This window comes from Ctenopharyngodon idella, chromosome 11 (assembly GCF_019924925.1).
Source record: "Ctenopharyngodon idella isolate HZGC_01 chromosome 11, HZGC01, whole genome shotgun sequence".
In the NCBI taxonomy this organism is placed as follows: domain Eukaryota; kingdom Metazoa; phylum Chordata; class Actinopteri; order Cypriniformes; family Xenocyprididae; genus Ctenopharyngodon; species Ctenopharyngodon idella.
In genome coordinates, this window is record NC_067230.1 from 7,524,218 (window position 1) to 7,543,739 (window position 19,522).

Here is a 19,522-nt window from a genome sequence, read left to right on the forward strand (position 1 = left end):
GTGATGGCGCTTCCTTGTCACCCTGATAAGAGCAAGAGCAAGTGATGTCAGCTAAGTGCTCCAGACAGTGATCTCGCGCTGATGAGGACGTCTGCGAGTAAAATGTGACAGTGCAGTCACGACGTTGTCGTTGAATACATCTGCTGTGCGCTTTGGAGGAAAAAGGTAAACTACAACATCGACTCTCTGGCGTAAGTTTGCTGTAAGATTTTCGCAAGTGCTGAATAGGAATCGACTCTGGGAGGGGTTTTTGTCTTATTCTCTGCTTAACGAGCTCTGTAATGTCCTGTTAATTTTGTGTGTACTAGTTAATGAGCATTAATCGGGTACCCCTGGATGCTATTGTTCTGGGGATGGCCATTTGAATGCAAATGGGTGACATTGTAAAAGCAAGGTGCTTATTAAACTGGTGCGTGTCCTGGCTTCTCTGGAATTCAACAGGAGAGGACGGGGCGGCTGGTCGATGCTCACACCAAGTTGGGTAGAAATGGCGAGCTCTCTCCCTCTGGAAACAGTGATGTCCTGCCCGAGACTTGACGAAAGAAGCGGGGCCACGGCCACGGCTGCACCCAAGTCCCTGGCCTTTTCCATCGACAGAATCATGTCCAAGACGTCGGAACCGAAAGCGGAGGAGCGCCGTGGAGGACTTGAGGGATCCGAAGTGGGGAAGAAGGCGGTCGGCTTGTGTACACCGATTCCCTGCATGATCCCGATCCAGCCGTTCAGCTACGACCTGCAGGCCAAGGCTTTAATGAACTATTCCGAGTTCTGGAAAGTTAATTTCAGGGGAGCACTATGCACTTCAGCGGCCATGTGTAAAGCCAACTGCGGCGTCTGCAGCAAAACGGACGCGGGCATCAAGCACTCGGTGTTGCCGGGGAGCAGGGTCATCAAACCGCAGGTGATACACCAAGCGCTGGCCATGCCCACCAACGGATCGTTGTGTTATTTCAATTATTTGGACTCTGCTTATCATCAGTCCGAGCTGCTGAGCGGACACTTATTTTCCTCAGCAATCGCGAACTCTCAAGCACAAGCCATAAGCGCGCACCAGAAGCTCCTCTTGTTGGAGAACGCGAAACTTGCGTGTGTTTCACCGGAGAAATTCCCCACACCTCAGTATCCACATAAAGAGCATCTTCCTGGGCAGCTGGACCAGATTGTTCGGGAGAACAACAATCTGACTGAGAAGAACGGAGTGAAAGCGCACAGCAAAACGAATAACTGCTCAACTGACGGGAAACCCAAGAACTTCACGTGTGAAGTTTGTGGAAAGGTAAATTACGGAATTTGTCAAGTTATTTTGACGGGATGTGGGAAATTAAAATAATGTACACATAAAATAAATTGACGATGATTTATTGAGCTCTTTCGCTTTTCTTTTAAAGGTCTTCAACGCGCACTATAACCTGACGCGACACATGCCGGTACACACAGGAGCAAGGCCGTTCGTGTGTAAAGTATGCGGGAAAGGTTTCCGGCAGGCCAGCACATTATGTAGACATAAAATCATTCACACACAGGTGAGTAAAAAAAAAAACCCCTGCAATTTATGGCCCTTATAATATTTTAATAAAATGCTCCCGCGAGATATAATTTACTTACAAAGATGTTATGACTTTATTCACAGGAGAAACCTCATAAATGTAACCAGTGTGGAAAAGCTTTCAACAGAAGCTCGACTTTAAACACACATATCCGAATTCACGCCGGCTACAAACCATTCGTCTGCGAATTTTGTGGCAAGGGCTTTCATCAAAAAGGTAAGAAAAACAAGGCCTTAAACAATTTTAAATGAGATCAATTTGTCACTCTACTAACTACTTACCATTACAAGATTTTTACATTTCATATGGGTCAAAACACAGACCTTTAACTCCTTTGTACGTCGACAGCTCTCGACGTGATATTAACTAAGTTTGACAACTTCTTGACTTCAACATGCAAAGTGCTGATTAGGGAAGGCTTGGAAATGAAACTCTTCTGTTAAATGTAACTTAATTGTGAACTGTTGACCTGTTGGGGGAAAATCTGACATAATTCGTTTTTTTTTTTTTTTTTTTATTAATTTTACAGGGAATTACAAGAATCACAAACTGACCCACAGTGGCGAAAAACAGTACAAGTGTTCAATCTGTAGCAAAGCCTTCCATCAGATCTATAACCTCACGTTTCACATGCACACGCACAACGACAAGAAGCCCTTCACTTGCGGGACCTGCGGGAAAGGCTTCTGCAGGAACTTTGACTTGAAAAAGCACATACGGAAATTGCACGATAACACCAGTTGTTTATCCGGCGGAAATGATTCTTCCAGAGGACACCAAAACTGAGACGCGAGCAGTTTTTGACTGAACTTGGACAATTGATGAAGCGCATTTTTTTTTTTTTTTTTTTGTGGTGCTTTAACATCTTCCACCAACATGAACGAAGAAGAACGGGACGGGAGAAAATCATCACATCATCGAGGAATTGTACATAAAACAGAATAAAATATTATTTAACGAAACCACTGCCATACGGGGCTGTCAAGCAATTATTTGTAGACTAGATGAAATAAAAGCGTTTTATAAATAAATGCAACCTATGTGTAAAAAGAAATGTTTGATAAATTTGTAAATTTGTTGACAATTGTTGACGCAGTAAAGCAAATGCTAAAAATAAAATCCTAAATACATTAATGTCGGCTTTATTTTTATATAGAAAAATTACCTGAATTTACCATCTATTTGTTTAACATGAATCTTAATTGCTTCATTTTGGGGGTTTCTCATATTTTTATGATTTAGGATCAGCACATTTTATTTTAAGGTCATCTGAAAATGTAGGCTTAATTCAGACTTGAGTTGTGCTAGCCTATTTTAAAAGAATTAGCTACAGGCTAAAAACAGTGACTAAATATTTACTTTTACATAAAATGCGTCTTTATAAATAAAATATAAACTGCCAGTTTTTTTAAATAGACTATATTAGCCACTGTCTGGTAAATTAATTGTATAATTTGTGTCGTTTTAATAAAATCAAGGGACAAACAAGACTCGTTCATCTATCAAATATAATAACTATCGATCTATCGCCTGTAGCCATTCAGTGCTCAGTTAAATTTCAAGCCTATAATGACATGTCTGGTGGAGTTCAAAGCCTGTGGTTTCACTCAGACATTTGATACACGGCTCTGCCTCTGTGACCGTACACTTGACTTCAGTTTAATGGCTCAAATTATCAGATAAAACATGGACTCTTGAAAGCCTATTACGTTAATCAACTAAAGAGCCTCAGGGGAAGCTTCAGCGCATCGAGTCGTGTTCATCAGTAGGTGGAAAATGGACTACACTTTTCCCACTTCTCATCATCACCGCCGCTTTAATAAACAATAATGTATTCCGAGCACGGATCCTGGAACAATATTATCCTTATACGCTAACAGACATTCTGATGAGAGACAAGCGCGTGATCCCAAATCTCACTCTCCCAATTACAGCCCAATTAGCAATTATGCCCACGTCTTGGGACCACGAGGAAGACTAATATTACTAGTTGAATGGCCTATTCACCTCCTCAGAGGCACAGTTCGAAAATGTGTTTGAACAGAAGTGTCTTCTTTTCATTCAACTGCATTCGAATGTCGTCCCATGTGGAATAAATGCGTGATTTTTTAAACATAAATCACTATGCGTTTCAAGAGCCATAACCGAGTCTTGAGAGCTTTACAACCTGGAATACATTTGATATAGTCTGCATTTGTTATAATGCGCATTTACTGAATAATGCAAATTTTCTTGGGCAAAGCAAAGAGAGGAAAAGCTAAAAACGGCTAGTAAAATAATTATTAAGAAGAATAAGAATAAACTAAATTTAAGTAAAAAAAAAAAAAATAATAATAATAATAAGTGAATACTGAACATATTAATTCCAAGAGAAACAAGCCGCAAAGTGCAAGAACTATTATATTCTATTCAGTCTACTTCTAATTTCTACAAGTTTTTAGTATCGGCTCGATTTTATTCATCAGTAGTTATTCAAATTGATCTAAAAAATTAAACTCATCACTGCTACTTTGATTTTAAGGCAGCAGTTAAACTTTATTTATTTCAGTGGGTTGAAATTTTGAATGCGTTGATTTGCTGTGCTGTGAGGGTTGATTGCTTAAACACAATATAAACGCAGAAAAATGAACTAAAAGATGAGAGGATTTCTGGTGGTGAAGAGGTCTGGGAAAATACCAGTGTGGGCGGGTCTCATCAAAAGACATGTTTGTGTGAGGTATAAAAAAATCCCTTTTGTGCAAAGCTGCCTATCTTGCCTAGTGCCTAAAAAAGATTGCAGAGAAGAAAACAACCTAAAGGCAGTCTCGTTGGCCTTTTTCTGCACTTACCTCTCAAACATCTGAGCAACCAGCTTTGCTTCTAGAAACATGTTAATTGACAACGGAGCTCATTACTGCATGCACATGTAACGCGGCGAGAGGGATTATAGGGACAAGAGCGCATTAATGAACTGTCAACAGCGCAGAGCATGTACACGACAGAGATCAGCCGAAATTGAGGCATTTACAAGCGACAAAAGCTCGGCTGAGACAGGAAGAAAAAAAGACCCAGACTTTTGTTTGGTCAACTCAATTGATTGTAAATGGAAGATTAACGGGGGTAGCGTCCGCATTTTTAAGGGGGCGAGGAAGAAAAGGTCCCAATTAAGTCCACCAAATGTTAACTACATCGTTTCTCTCAGTTTAGCCCAAATGAAATTCTAATTAAACCGTCCTCCTTCCATCGTTTTGGAAAGCAATTTCTCTCCCAGTTGGAGAAGAGCGGGCTAGTTGTAGTACTTGTTAAGAGAAGCATTGCTTCTTGGCACAAAGCGCTCGCGAGGCGCATTGTGGCGCGCCAAGGGGAAAGTTAATGAGCGTCAGGCGCGCGCTCTTTGGATCCGTTCCTGCGGAACGGTGTTGAAAAGATGGACGCAGCCAAGCGACCGCATGGTGTTCTGTACACGTATTTATGTCCAAGAAGATGATGATAAAGGAGGTCAACCTGACAATATGTTGTTTAATCCAGTTTCACAGGCTGTGAAAATTCATTCAATGAATAACTGAGATGACATGTAGAAATGAAGGTATTCGCATATATTTATAAATAAAAGTACCTGCCTCACAGTTGTGCAATGTTTTGCACAATTAGGCAATTATAGCTACAATTTAGCCTACAAAAATGGCCTGAATGATGAACGAATTTGATGAACGAGTTTTTAATTACTGAGGAATTATATATATATATATATATATATATTACTCAACTAAAAAAAGGACTTAAAGTAAATAAAAAAAAAAGAGTCTCGGTGTAGCTTTCCAGAGATTGTCAAAATAAAATAAAGTAAAAAAAAAAAAGACAAATTGAAAATTCGCGGAAAAATCTTTTATTATTATTTCTTTAATAGTAATAATGAAGTAATAATGAATTAGTTTGTCCTAAAATATATATGAATAGCCTATTTGAAAATGTTTTATAAGCTAAATCAAAGTGGTATAACAAACATGCAAGAAGCCATTTTGTTGTCATGTGACAAGAAAACCATATAAAAAAATAACAGACTTTAGCATACCCAAAGTCATTAGAAAAATCATCACATATTTTGACCATTTTATGAAAAGGCATGTAAAAATGATTGTTGCAATTAGTTATCACAACTTAAAATTTAGCGTTTTTTTCTTTTTTCATTAAGATATATCCAAATTGACTGAAATTAAAAATTTAAAGCAGCACAAGCACTTGCTTTTAAGGTTTTTTTTTTTGTTTTGTTTTTTTCACACACATTATTAGTTATTTTAATGATGAAATTTAAGTTGTGATAATTTATTGCAGCAGTATTTTTCACAGTTTAGGTCAAATGGAGTAACATCACTTTATACTGAACAAAATCATGATTTTTGTAAAATATATTTACCTTGAAAAATGTGATTCAAAAACTTTTAACAATTAAACAAGGCAATTTTTAATTGGTTACACCACACATTTTTGTAAAAAAAAAAAAAAAGCCTTTGAACAATATAAATTTAAAGACTCTTGTCAATCAACTGTTAAATACAAAGAACTTGACACAAATATTAAACTAGATTTCTCTTTTGTAATAATTCCAGAGATCCTTGTTTACACATGGATGTACACATGGAAACAAGCTTCGTGTGTTCACATTCCCTATTCCTAAATGAGTGGGATCAGACATTACCAACGCAGGCCCGTGAGTGGCAGGCAGCGGTGCCCCTTCGCTGCATGCGTTCGGCCTGCTCGTCAAGGGCACGCTCAGAGAAGGAGCTTTATTGCTTTAAGGTGTCAAGGCAGCCGCATGGTAGCGGAGCGCCGGGACTCTGCCTCGCCGGAATTACATCAATGTCAGTCTCGGGTATGACCTCCATTCAGAAGCAGTCTTGAGGGCTTCAGGCCACGCAGCTGAAGGGGACCTTCTGTCCCCTCGTCCAACTCTTTACCCACAGTGTCTTTAAAGACACGAAGGTCTGACCTCAAAACAATCTGTTCCAAATTCAACAATCTCATTGCCTTGTTACATAAATATAAATGCAAGTGATGAATTGTGTTAGGAAATAAGGGATGTGAGCCAAAGGAAGCTGATAAATGAAATCTAAAGCTCTCCAATAGTTATCTGTTTAAATTGCTGTATTGCTTCTATAGAGGAATGACCTGAAATCCGTCTCATTGTTTGGCAGGATCAGCAAATCTGGGATGTCCGGTGCTAATCTTTTGACCCAGGATGCCCTTTTAGGACAATCTCCACTCCCTGTTTCCCAATGGATGGGTCTTAATTAACTCAGACCAAAAACCCTGCTGATAAGCTGGTATTCTCTTCAATACACCAAGTTAGAATGCAGAGGATTTGATAAATAAAGCGATGTGTCACTGACTGATCCTTTAGGCTGTGATTTTACGCCCAGCCCGGGTGGATTTCTGATCAGAATTTACTCCAATCCATATAAACTAAATATATTTAGCATATTTGTGTGACAACACACACACAAGCACATGCACTCATAAACTACTACAACAAATGTTGGGATGAAGTGGATGTTTTTAACACTCAGATTAACGGGTTCCAGTGAGGTAAGGAGGAAAATAACAATACTGAAACTCAAAATCAATACAAAACAGAATGACGTATAAGTTAGCCAGAACAAAAACACAACAGGAGTCCCCTTATGACCAGCACTAGTGCTGGAATAATAGTTTCAAGAATGGAGAAAATTCCCCAACAGGCTCCTGAGCAAAAGCTATTCGTGTTTAAGTGCACTACATTGACAAAGATCTTTAGTTGTGAAAAGCTCCTTTGGGAGCAATGGGTGGTATGTTTCTGATGGAAGACTAACTTGTTTTGCTAAGGAGAATTTAAAATATTTATACTGTTTCAAAGATCTAATTATCAAAGATTATACTCAAAAATGTCATTATATATTTTAATCAGAAAAATTAATGCAAAATTCACACAATATAATTATGCTTTCTTGTTTCAACTGATACGATCGCAACAGCAACTAACGTTTTTTATTTTATTTATTTTTTTATTTATTTTTTATAAAGACACAAGATATTCAGTACTAAACAACTTTGTTCTCCTATCTTATGATAATGTTATGGAGATCTGGCTGATGGCCAGGTGACTGAAGCCCGGAGCTGATCTACAACATTTGGCCTTGGCCTGTGCCTGAGCTCTGACAGCCTCAGTTGGCAGTGGTGTCCGTAGCCAAACCACCTCAGGGCTTTCCCCATTAGAATACATAATGCAGAACTAGTCATTTGGAAGGGCTCCAGATCGTGCTCTTCAAAACCCTTTTAGATAATTTGCTGTCTTGCCCTCCACCCACACCCAGAATTCTCGACCCCTCTGCAGCCAACTCAACCCCCCCGCCAATTTGGAAGCCTCGACTGGTGCCCTGACCTCAGGGGCAGGAGTCCCAGCTGAGGAGGAAGGGCAGCTGCCAACCACCACCACTTCAACCCTGACCATCCAGATGATCACGTTTGTCAAGCCGCCACTCTGTGTCACCCTGAACTGGTTTGATCATCCAATTAGGCTAGGTCACGCTCTGCAATCTCTCCCTCCATGGAGGGACGATAGACTAGACAGTGAAAGAGTATGAGGAAAGGAAAAGAGTGATCGTTAAAAAGTATATTTTATATATATATATATATATATATATATTAGAGATGCACCAATACTAAATTTCTCCACCGTTACCGATAGCCAATAATTCAGAGTGATATTTGCTGATACTGATAGTTTGGGTAGCTCATCTTTTAAATTGATGATAATTTCATTATAATTAATAATTAATCATTATATTTCTAATTATTATATTTTGAAAGAATAAAAACTTTATTCTCTCTATTCATCAAAAAACAGATTACTCAAATGAATTTTAACACACACTAACTAAATTCTGGAGATTAAATTAATATTGCTTAACTTTCTGAATGTTATAAATTCATATAATTACTATTAATATTGAACATCAAACTGGTTTCTTAGCATTTTCCTTACACAAAGCACAAATTCAGTGCATTTTCCTGCCCTCTTTTGATTGACAGGATATATCGGCCCTGACTATCGGCAACATTTGGAGCTTGTTTTAGACCTGGATTCACAAAACCACCAGTCTAAATATGTTAAACCACTATACAAAAAACAAGCCTATGGTCAACCTTAAGTGGCTAACCTTTCAACAGGCAGACAATACAATAGCAATTATGTGTGGACAGTCGAGGTGCTCAGAGAGGCTTTGTGTAATGGCAGTCATGACCTCATTGCTGCTGAGGGTTCAGGTTGGAGGCTTTGGGGTTTAGGGCAACATTCAAAAGCACCCTGCACAAATTTGCAAATGTGCAAATGTGAAAAATAATAATTTAAACTTATATAATAATACAATTTAATTTAACAGTTATCTATCTATCATAATAATAATAATAATAATAAAGTAAAATGTGTGGCAAAAATATATAATAATAGTTAAAGATGCATTGTTGTACGAGTTAATTGCATAGTTTATTACAAATCACAACTAATATTTACAACTGATTGATTACATTGTTATAAAGTGGCATTGTTACAGAAAGTGTAGTCAGTGTCGCCCCCATGTGGATGTACATTGAATTAAAAAAAAAAATCTTAATAGGCTACAGCACAGAATAAATGTGTCAAAAAACACATTTATTCTGTATTTGCACAGGGTAACATGGGGCAAGATGACCTCAAACGCGCTATATCAACATTTGTGAGATTTAGTCAGCCGAAACAGTTAACTGATCTAATTTTGTGTCTCTGGAAAATCCATGACACTGTATTATGTTGAATGTCAAAGTTTTTTGTGCCTATTTGTTAATGAGGGGTTTGTGGACACATCAGTGTTTTTGGATTTGTGGAGTAAAGTGTGTAGTTGTGTGTAGTTTTGAAATAAAAAGATAAACTTAGATGAATTGGCACAGAAGGCCCCAAGTGGCATGTTGTTAGTATATTTTTAAAATTTAATACTTATTGTAATTAATAGGGTTATTATATAATATTTCCATGAATTAGATGTACATTTCAGACATTTTGCTTTAATTAAAACCTATTGGTTAATTGAGTGAAATCATACAATTTGATTTCACAGTGTTTCTATTATGACATATCTTCAATTAAAATATGGGCAATTAAATATGTAAATATTCATATGCCTGTATACAAGAATAATTTTAACTTTCAGATAAATCTCTTTTACTGGGATTCTGCTTTGTCTATCATCAGTTATTCAATTATAAAAACTAAATTGTCAATTTTTTTTTTTTAAAATACAATAGTTCATTTAGTATTTTACATTAATGACACTTTAAAAAAAATATATAAATATTAATAAGAATTATTAGTAATTTGTACATTCTGTAAATATTTACCCCATCTTCTTACCGGCATAATATTTGACATTTTGTGCAACAACAACTAAGTTAGCAAATGTTTCTATTTATTTCCTATAATAAAACACTGGCTGATGCACATGCAAAACTTTTATCTCAATATGCTACAGTAAATCCACATTGTTCTTAAGGGGGGCATCTTCCCCCATGTTATTCTATATATATATATATATATATATATATATATAAATGAGTACACTCTTCACATTACAGCAACCATTTCATTATATGTTCTCAAGGAACAATCCTATGGAAATGAAAATTGGATATACTTTAGAGTAGTTAATGTGCAGCTTGTATAGCAGTACAGATTTACTGTCCTCTAAAAATAACTCAACATACAGCCATTATTGTCTAAATAACTGGCAACAAAAGTGAGTACACCCTAAGTGAACATGTCAAAAGTGTTAATATTTTGTGTGAGCACCACTGTTATCTAGCACTGCCTTAATCCTCCTGGGCATGGAATTCACCAGAGCTGCACAGGTTGTTGTTGGGATCCTCTTCAACACCTCCACAATGACATCACAGAGCTGCTGGATGTTAGACACATGGTGCTTCTCCACCTTCTGCTTGAGGATGCCCCACAGGTGCTCAATAGGGTTCAGGTCTGGAGACATACTTGGCCACTCCATCACCTTCACCTACAGCTTCCTCGAGAAGGCAGTTGTCATCTTGGCGGTGTGTTTGAGGTCGTTATCATGTTGGAAAACTGCCGTTCGGGCCAGTTTCTCATGTTCTGCTTCAGAATGTCACAGTACATGTTGGAATCCACTTGTGCAGCCCCAGACCATGATGCTACCACCACCATGCTTGACTGTAGGCAAGACACAATTTTCTGGGCTTTCTTGTGAGCCAGCTTCAGAAGAGGCATCCTTCTGTGAAGACGGCCATGCAAACTGACTTGTTGCAGTGTGCGGCGTATGGTCTGAGCACTGACAAGCTGACCTCCCGCTTCTGCAACCTCTAAAGCAATGCTGGCAGCACTCATCTGTTTTTTGAAACCAGCTTCTGCACCTGACACACAGCACGAGGATTCAACTTCTTTGATCGACCCTTGCCGAGGCCTGTTCCGAGTGGAACCCGTCTTGGAAAACCTCTGTTTGACCCTGGCCACTGTACTGTAACTCAGTTTCAAGGTGTTACTGATCTTCTTATAGCCTAGGCCATCTTTGTGGACAGTAACAATTCAACTTCTCAAATCCTTAGAGAGTTCTTTGCCATGAGGTGCCAAGTTGAACATCCAGTGGTCAGTATGAGAGGATTGAACTCAAAGCACCAAATTTTAACTGCTCTAATACAAGATACACAAATTTGTATGGTCCTATCAAGCAGACAAAAACATGAACATGATGAATAGGACATGTGGCTTTGCATGGTTAAACGGCGTACAGCTTTTATCACTTAGGGTGTACTCACTTTTGTTGCCAGCTATTTTGACAATAATGGCTGTATGTTGAGTTATTTTCAGAGGACAGTAAATCTATACTGCTATACAATCAGCACATTGACTACTCTAAAATATATCCAACTTTCATTTCTATAGTATTGTCCCTTGAGAAGATATACTAAAATGGTTGCTGAAATGTGAGGGGTGTACTCACTTTTGTGAGATACTGTATATATATATATATATATACACAGTGTGTATGTGTGTGTGATATAGGCCTATACAAAAAAAATAAATAAATAAAACAAAATCACAAAACATATATACCTTTATATATATATATATATATACATACATATATATATATATATATATATGTATATTTGTATATATATCTATATATCTATATATGTGTGTATATATATATATATATATATATATATATATATATATATATATACACTTTCTAATCTAATTATTCATTTGGACAAGCTCCACACATCAGACAGCTGATTTAGGTTTGGGTCGAGGGGGTTTACCCCTGCATTGTGGAGGTGAGGCATCTTGTTGCTTAGTTTTCTGTCTCTGTTGCCTAAGCAATCTCCCAGTCTCACTCACCGGCGGCTGTCCTTTCCCAAGCAAATACTGCTCCCATTCTGGCAGTTTCCTTTCAACTGAGGCCCAATAACGGGTCTATGACAGGACGACAAAAGAGCAACATAGTTAAAGGAGCAGATAATTAATAAATATTTACGTCTGCATTAATTCTTATATCTCGTGTAGGTAAAATATTTCATGCTGGCATCTGCATTTAAACTAAAGCAGCTGTCTTGTTGTATTAAAAAACAATCACACATTCTATTCACTTTATAACTGCCACTTTTCAATTCATTATGACGGCCCTGATGGGCACACGGTTGTTGGGGAAAGATGCTGTTGGCATCATCTAGACATGCAAAAATGTATTTAAAATGGAACATTTACTATAACCTGCTTAAACACTGAGCAACAATTTTATTTAATAAGTCATAAAGTAAGGATGTAAGCTAGTCAAATACCTCAAGGTTGATAATATCCGGATGAAGAAGCGGTCTGGTTTGTAGTTTTTTTTCAGCATTCTGTAGATCCTAAAACAGAAATACACACACAAACAAATTTCAAATACATTTTAAACATCCAGAAACAATTTAATCTCTCTGGGCTAAGAAGTTAGGAGGGTCATTCATGTTATGCAATAACATCTGAACTTTAAAAAGCGAATATGCATGTTCTGCGATTTAAGACAGTATTTCTAAACAAACGGTATAAAATTGACAGTGTGATACAGAAGATTTCCATATTTTTAATGCAATTTTTACAGGATGTCATGTTTTAGACCGAGACAAACCGACTAACACTAAAACTTAACAAAAGTAATCAATCAATACTAATAATAATTGATAATACTTATTCATGTTCTTTTTTCTGTTATTTTCTCAGAAAAAAAATTATATTTTACAAAAGATGAGCAGGATGGAAAGTTAAAACTAAAGTTAAGGAATTTTATTTCTTTTATGCAGTAAATTAAGACATACATTTTATATCCACTGTATGATGGAACATGAAAATGTAATCCTTAACAGAAATGACTCAGGAGTTGCAACCATAACCATTCCATATCTTCATACCATCAGTATGTAGTAATTAAATGAAAATAAATTTTTGACTGTACTATAATAGAGCTTTAAGTCTGTGAAGCAGCTTGTTTGGAATACTACATTATCATATAAATATATAGTAGAGCATATGTAGACTATAATACAGACAACCTTAAGGATCTGAGCATTCCTCTCCTTCGCTGCTTGAGACATCAGACACTTCTGTTTCTTCTTAGCCTTCTGCTGTTCATAGTGCGCTTCCATCTGCTGCAGCAGTAATGCTCTTTTTCCCAGTCTACATGAGAAAAAATGATATTCATTGAGCCGTACAGTTTCATAACAAGAAATGAATGATGAAAATGATGACTGTGAGAGACTTTTTAACCGATAACTACAGCTCTATTCTCAAGAACAAACTGAAAAGACTCACATATCTTCATGTTTCTGGCTGAGTTCTAACTCTTCGTGTGTACAAGAGGACATTGGTGTAGTTTCAAAGACATAAAAAAAAAGAATCCCAAACTCTGTCAACTTTATCTAAAGAAATGTCGCTACTACGTGCTATCGAAACCCTCACGTTGTCATAACATGCTCAGCTGTTATTCTGCGACCTTACTATCTCAAAGCAAAGCCTGGCGTTGCCATACCAACTACCATGTGTGCGGAAATGACTGCTCGTGAGACTAGATTAGCACAAGTGCGCCATCTACTGTTGGGGAGAGTCTGTTGATATTTGTTTAAATGAACACAGCTTTACAGTGGTTTTGGCTCTTTTAAAATGATTAAATTATTTAAATTTGGTTCAGCCTTTAATGATCCTTTTCCTTTTCTTTCTTTTGTTGCTTTGTCAGTCTTAACTTAAATGCGAACTGAAAGCAAATACTTCCAGCAATTTTACAGTTTAAGTTGTGGTCTTTGTGCATAAAATCACACTCATTAAAGAAGTTAACACACTGGAAATAGATCTGAACCGCCGCAGCAATAATAAAATAAACAACAATTTTAAAATATTGTATTATTTAACTGTATTTTCACTATCAACTTGTCTTGCTCTGTTTATACATAATCAGTGTTCACTATTAATGTGTTTCATAATTTGAGAATGTGTCTAATGTTTAATAGACATATAAATTCACATTATAGGTAATTGATTTACATTTAAATTCATCACATTTATATATAACCACAGTTTAATTGCCTTTGAGCACTTCTGGTCATTTTTAGACAAAAATGTATTACAATTATCTCTGTTATCTTTTATCAGACAAACTCCAGAGTTAGTTAGTTTCACTTGAACTCACCTTTACATTATTGTGAAGAATATCATAATGAGATGTGATATTTTCATCAGCAGTACCATGAGATATGCTTGGTGATGTAACTGTTGTCAGCACTCATCTTTTCATCTTGCTTTCCCACACTTTCATTGTTTTTAAATTTACATTACATTCATGCATTTGGCAGACACTTTTATCAAAGGTAACTTACATTGAATCCAAGGCATACATTTTATCAGTTCATTCATTCCCTTGTTTCATTTTCCCTTTATCTTGCCCCTGCTGTTACTCCCTTTGCTGCTTATTCCCTGTATCATGCCTGAAGCTTTAATTTTTGTCATGTAGCTCACCTGACAGAATCTTCTTGGGGCCCCAGACAAACTGTTCTTGGGGCTTGAAATGCTTAAAGGTAAATCTAACCAGCTCCCGTCTCTCTGACTTGTCCAATACAGCAAACATAAAGTAATCAAACACAGAGCCAGTGGTTGCTCTGTAGGCAAACATTAGAGCCTTGAATTGGATGCGAGCAGCTATTGGCAGCCAATGCAAACTGATGAAGAGAGGTGTGACATGCGCTCTCTTCGGTTCGTTAAAGACTAGTCTTGCTGCAGCATTCTGGATCAGTTGTAGAGGCTTGACAGTGCATGCTGGAAGGCCTTCCAAGAGAGCATTACAATAGTCCAGTCTGGATAGAACAAGAGCTTGGACAAGAATTTGTGTGGAATGCTCAGATAGGAAGGGTCTAATCTTCCTAATGTTGTACAAGGCAAATCTGCAGGACCGGGCCGTTATAGCGATATGATCCGTGAAGCTTAAACAATCATCCATCACCACTCCAAGGTTCCTGGCTGTCCTGGAAGGAGTTATGGTTGACGACCCAAGTTAAATGGAAAGGTTAAGAAGTGTTGGGTTGGCACCGACCACAAGCAGCTTTAGTCTTTAGCCAAGTCAAGACTGTTGGCTAAACATATACTGTATACTGGCATGCTAGAAGTGGCAAATTCTGTGTGATTACTTACTTCACCTGGTTCATCATCATTATCATCAAGATCCTAGAGTAACATACACAATGTAATCATTCAAGACTCTTTTGACACAGACTAGTCTACAGCCTTTCTGGCAGATCTGGATACTCGCCTATGTTTTTTGTGTGTGTGTCAATGCTGAATATAAGTTGGCATGTTTATTTGACATAGAGGAGTGGGGTAAGATTGGTCAGCACCAGTGGAAAATCCATCTCACGTCAATGATTAGAAACTTTTCTTTTTGAAAAGTCATATTACCCTTGCTGTATACTACTTTATACGTTTTTTTTTTTTTTAATTTAAGAAAACACTCTAAAATATAATTAATTAGGTTAATTAAGTTCTACTTCTAATCAGCTCAGTGGATATCTTCATTAAAAGTGGTACATTTTAGCCCACTCTTCCTTATTTGAAAGCATTTAAACTTACTCTGCAACTATGCTTAAAGTCTTGCATGTCCTTTGCAGCATTTATGTTCCTGCAACTCCTTCTGTGCAACATCTGTAAACAACAATCCCAAATTATACAGTTGTTTGTAAAACATAATCATAGATATTCATAGAAATAGAAAGTGGAAAGAATGGGAATTATTATAAAACAACATTCCTGAAAACAGGTGGAGTTTATTCTGAAGGGGGTGGATTTACAATCCCTCTTCTTGTATCATATAATGAATTGGAAATCATAGTTTTCTTAAAGTCCCCCTGAAGTCAATAATTTTATTGCTTAAAACTCATCTTTGATCACCAGCTTGACATATTTAAACATTTTTCCTGTTAAAATAATTTCTTCATGCCTTAAAATAGCTTAAATGTAACTCTAAAACCTTGCTTCATTTAGTGTAGTGGATTCATGAACATATATATGTACACATAGATGCCACATTCGACTGCTCCAGACATGTAGATGCGCCCGCCATCTTGGAAAGGTCAGCATGTTGTCACTCACAGTAAGAATCAATGATGCCACAACATTGTACAGCTACTGGTTGTGAAAATGCCGAGATTTAAACTCCTGAAGAAATGGAAAAATCTTTCACTGGTGAAAATGTGTTGGTTTGTGTTTTTAAACCCCCCATTTTTAATTTTATTCTTATTCATAAGTTATATGTAATTGTGCTTGCAAGGGTTGTTTATTATTATGAGACGCATGTCACCATGCCAAAGGAATAGTCTCCAGGAGTATTCAACACCATCCCAGATGAGAAGAGTCCTTCCTGAATTTATGACTCACCTGTGACATTTAAGTTTCTTACATAGAACAAAAGTGTACCTCATTTGGATAAAGAACAGAATACCATGTTCGGATGCTGCTAGAATTATCTGTATTGTTAAGAAACTGTATCTGTACCTATCAACTGATTATATGACTATAAGTAGTTGTTTCTATATTCAAAGTTAGTTCGAGGCAGGTTCATCTTACTGATTTTCGATGGACTTTGGAAGTGTGGAGAACTTTGTCTTCAATAAACTCTGACTGAACAACTGATTCAACTTCACTTTGACTCCTGGTCTTTACTGTGCATATTGTCTCTTTATGTGGTCTAAATCCCCTTTACAATTCAATAACCTTATTATTATTAATAAAATTATTATTTTATTTAAATTATTATTATTATGGTGGTGGTTTTTGCTGTTGTGGCCGGGGCTGACCCAAAATAGGACACTGTTTTCAATTAGTCATTATTCTAAAAATCGTTCTACTTTTCACTCTGTGTTTTTATTTTAAAGCTGCAATATGTAAAATTTATAGTGTTTATATACAGTGTTATATATTTTGTTCACTTGAGTACTTACAATATCCCAAATGTTTCCAACTATTTGTAAATTGCGAGAAAAATGCTATTTTAACCAAGGATCCAGGACGTGTGAGGGAGTCGCCTGTCAATGGTGTCATACCCGCGTTACCCTTGGTTTCCGGTTTTATTTTGTACACTCAAAAAAATGAATTGTTGGATTTACTTAAAAAAAAGAAGTGTCAAGTGGTTCCATGCAACTATATTGAGTAATCTGTACACATAATAATTTAGTTGTATGAACAAAAGAAATTCAAGTAAAGCTGACAAAATTTCTTTGAGTAAATACAAATCATTTAAATGTCACTGTTACATAACAGTCTTATTGTTTAAATCTAATTCTTGATTTTTTGCGAATACCATGTTTTTACCATGCCTCAGAGAAAAACACTATTTTGTGAAGTAGCTAACATATCAGATAATCAGATGCAGCTTTATTTTTAGTAACAGTAATACAGAATTTTCTCCATTATACAATACGTTTTAAAATTAATTGCATGCCATTTATCAACACAAGCCATCCAGCATTTAATATGATATTCTAAAATCGATCTAGCTTACTGCAGTGTGCAACAAGTGTCTCATAGCAGCCGTCGCGCGAACGCACAGAGTAACGTTATAACATCATTTTCAACACACTCAAATGTATCTACGATAAACAGAGCTGCATTACCTCATACTCATGACCGGAAAAGCGGAAGCGGCGCCGGCAACTGAGGCGTGTGTTGCGTTTGTCTCTCATTAACAATCGCTCCAGCGGCCTCGTTCAGCTCCCACAACACTCGGCCCTGCTCTGCTTCATACTACAGTAACGTTAATAATCGCATCCATGAACATGAATTCTGCCCAAGTCCCGTCCCGATTCTTTTCCACCGGCCGTGAGGTGAAGACCCCGGCTGTTTCTCCTTGTGTTCTTGCTCTACATCAACTGTCGAAGTTCAGTTCCAATTAGTGGTTAAACGGATCGTTGTTGATCCGTGATCCGTACGGACCAAGCCCCAGGGTTCGGCACGCATGTGATTCACGGATCAGTTGCAAGTTTAACTGCAATGGAGTGAAAGGTTATCATTTGCACGTGTTTTGTCTTGCTAGTTTACACATTAAATAGATATAAAACCATTCCAGCGCTAGAAGAGGCAAAAGAGGGTTTAATTCGGTATCGCACGCCACGTTGTTATCGGTGCCCACAGACGCACATACATACAAGGCTCGCGCGCGCACACACAGAGAGAGAGAGAGGCGCGTTACAGATAGCTCGCAAACTCCAAATTGATATCTCTTTCGCGTCCTAAATGCACTTAGATGGACACATAAACGCATTATGTCAGTCAAAATACCCCTCTCGGCAAGTATTCTCGTAAACATATTCGGTTATGCCTGAAGTGAACAAGGTGAGAATTCGGAAGTGTATCTATCGGATGTGTGCGTGCATGGAGTCTTACTCTTAAAGTGACAGCAACCTATAAATTGCTGCTGTTGTCTGTTATGTAAATCAAACAGCAAAACACAGCTTTAACAAAGATTAATCTATATTAAATTTATACAGTGAACAGTGTCATTTTGCATTTAATTACTACATTTATGTACATGAAAATTAATACTACAGTTAGACCTTATACTTTATTTGTAACTTTATAATGTATTTATCAATGCTTGTAATTGGTGTACAGTATTTGTTCTTTTTACAGTCTATTCACTTGCCTTTAATAATGTATTAGTTAGGCTAGTAGTTTCTGGTGTGGTGTCGGAGTAGCTAAAGTGGGCTAAGTAATAAATGGAAAGTTACCCCCCACCCCCCAATTTATTTTTTATTTTTTTGTGCTGATCCGAAAAATGATCCGATCCGTGACTTAATAACCGTGATATGATCCGAACCATGAGTTTTGTAATCTGTTGAACCACTAGTTCCAATACTCAAGAACGCAAGAACAGAGGACGCATGAAAGTACCTGGATATGTTCTTGATATCGAGGATGCATCGAATGCAGACTTGAGAGAATCGAACCGTTAAAAATCCCAGAAGACACTGCCGGCGGTCGACGTACGGAAGCCTGTAAGCTTTAATGTTCTCATTCTCACTTATGAGATTCCCGCTACAAGCTCGCAAATATGTGACGGCTCGTGAAAGTAAACATTTGTCCGTTTGTTTTGCTTAATTTTAATAAAGTGATAACCTGAAGAAAGCCTGCAGTATTTTATTGGAAAATAAAAAAGAATCTTAACATTGACAAAGCATAGGTAACACAAAGGCTACTAATTTTCATAAATACACACGGTGAAATAAAAAGATATAAAATTATATGAAAACAATGTCTATTATAATATGAAAGAAATCTTTTAATAGGTTATGACATTTGTTTGTGATGTTATGTTGTATTTATTGTGCATTAGCCACTTATAAGATGCTGGGTCGGTCAGTTGAGCAACAAGATCGCAGCACATCTC

General features: G+C 37.1%; 2 protein-coding genes across 4 annotated transcripts; one reads left to right on the forward strand and one right to left on the reverse strand.

The window, feature by feature from the left end:
* On the forward strand, positions 1 to 3,018 carry fezf2 (FEZ family zinc finger 2). Of its 2 annotated transcripts, none has more exons than XM_051912611.1 (5): positions 1 to 191; positions 442 to 1,276; positions 1,389 to 1,523; positions 1,631 to 1,763; positions 2,077 to 3,018. In XM_051912611.1, exons 2-5 carry the CDS (start codon positions 464 to 466, stop codon positions 2,331 to 2,333), a joined length of 1,338 nt encoding a protein of 445 aa, XP_051768571.1. In that variant the 5' UTR covers positions 1 to 191; positions 442 to 463; the 3' UTR covers positions 2,334 to 3,018. The 2 variants fall into 2 exon arrangements, with proteins under 2 accessions (XP_051768571.1, XP_051768570.1); XM_051912610.1 differs by having other exon boundaries at positions 6 to 165.
* A 2,371-nt stretch (positions 3,019 to 5,389) lies between these two features.
* c11h3orf14 (chromosome 11 C3orf14 homolog) lies at positions 5,390 to 13,652 on the reverse strand. 2 transcript variants are annotated; one of them, XM_051913300.1, is made up of 5 exons: positions 13,411 to 13,652; positions 13,152 to 13,275; positions 12,402 to 12,470; positions 11,962 to 12,036; positions 5,390 to 8,122 (listed from the first exon to the last, which is right to left on the reverse strand). In XM_051913300.1, the coding sequence occupies exons 1-5, from the start codon at positions 13,461 to 13,463 to the stop codon at positions 8,078 to 8,080; spliced, it is 366 nt and encodes a 121-aa protein (XP_051769260.1). In that variant the 5' UTR covers positions 13,464 to 13,652; the 3' UTR covers positions 5,390 to 8,077. The 2 variants fall into 2 exon arrangements, with proteins under 2 accessions (XP_051769260.1, XP_051769259.1); XM_051913299.1 differs by lacking the exon at positions 5,390 to 8,122 and having other exon boundaries at positions 11,788 to 12,036; positions 13,411 to 13,649.
* Positions 13,653 to 19,522: the final 5,870 nt, after the last annotated feature.

Bases quoted from the DNA above. Each gene is read 5' to 3' on its own strand.
- fezf2 (XM_051912611.1), top strand. From the start codon at position 464: ATGCTCACACCAAGTTGGGTAGAAATGGCGAGCTCTCTCCCTCTGGAA. The intron at 1,524-1,630 runs GTGAGTAAAAAA...CTTTATTCACAG, and splicing joins ATAAAATCATTCACACACAG to GAGAAACCTCATAAATGTAA. The intron at 1,764-2,076 runs GTAAGAAAAACA...TTAATTTTACAG, and splicing joins CAAGGGCTTTCATCAAAAAG to GGAATTACAAGAATCACAAA.
- c11h3orf14 (XM_051913299.1), bottom strand. From the start codon at position 13,463: ATGTCCTCTTGTACACACGAAGAGTTAGAACTCAGCCAGAAACATGAA. The intron at 12,471-13,151 runs GTTGTCTGTATT...TTTCTGTTTTAG, and splicing joins GGAATGCTCAGATCCTTAAG to GATCTACAGAATGCTGAAAA. The intron at 12,037-12,401 runs GTATTTGACTAG...GTCCTGTCATAG, and splicing joins CGGATATTATCAACCTTGAG to ACCCGTTATTGGGCCTCAGT.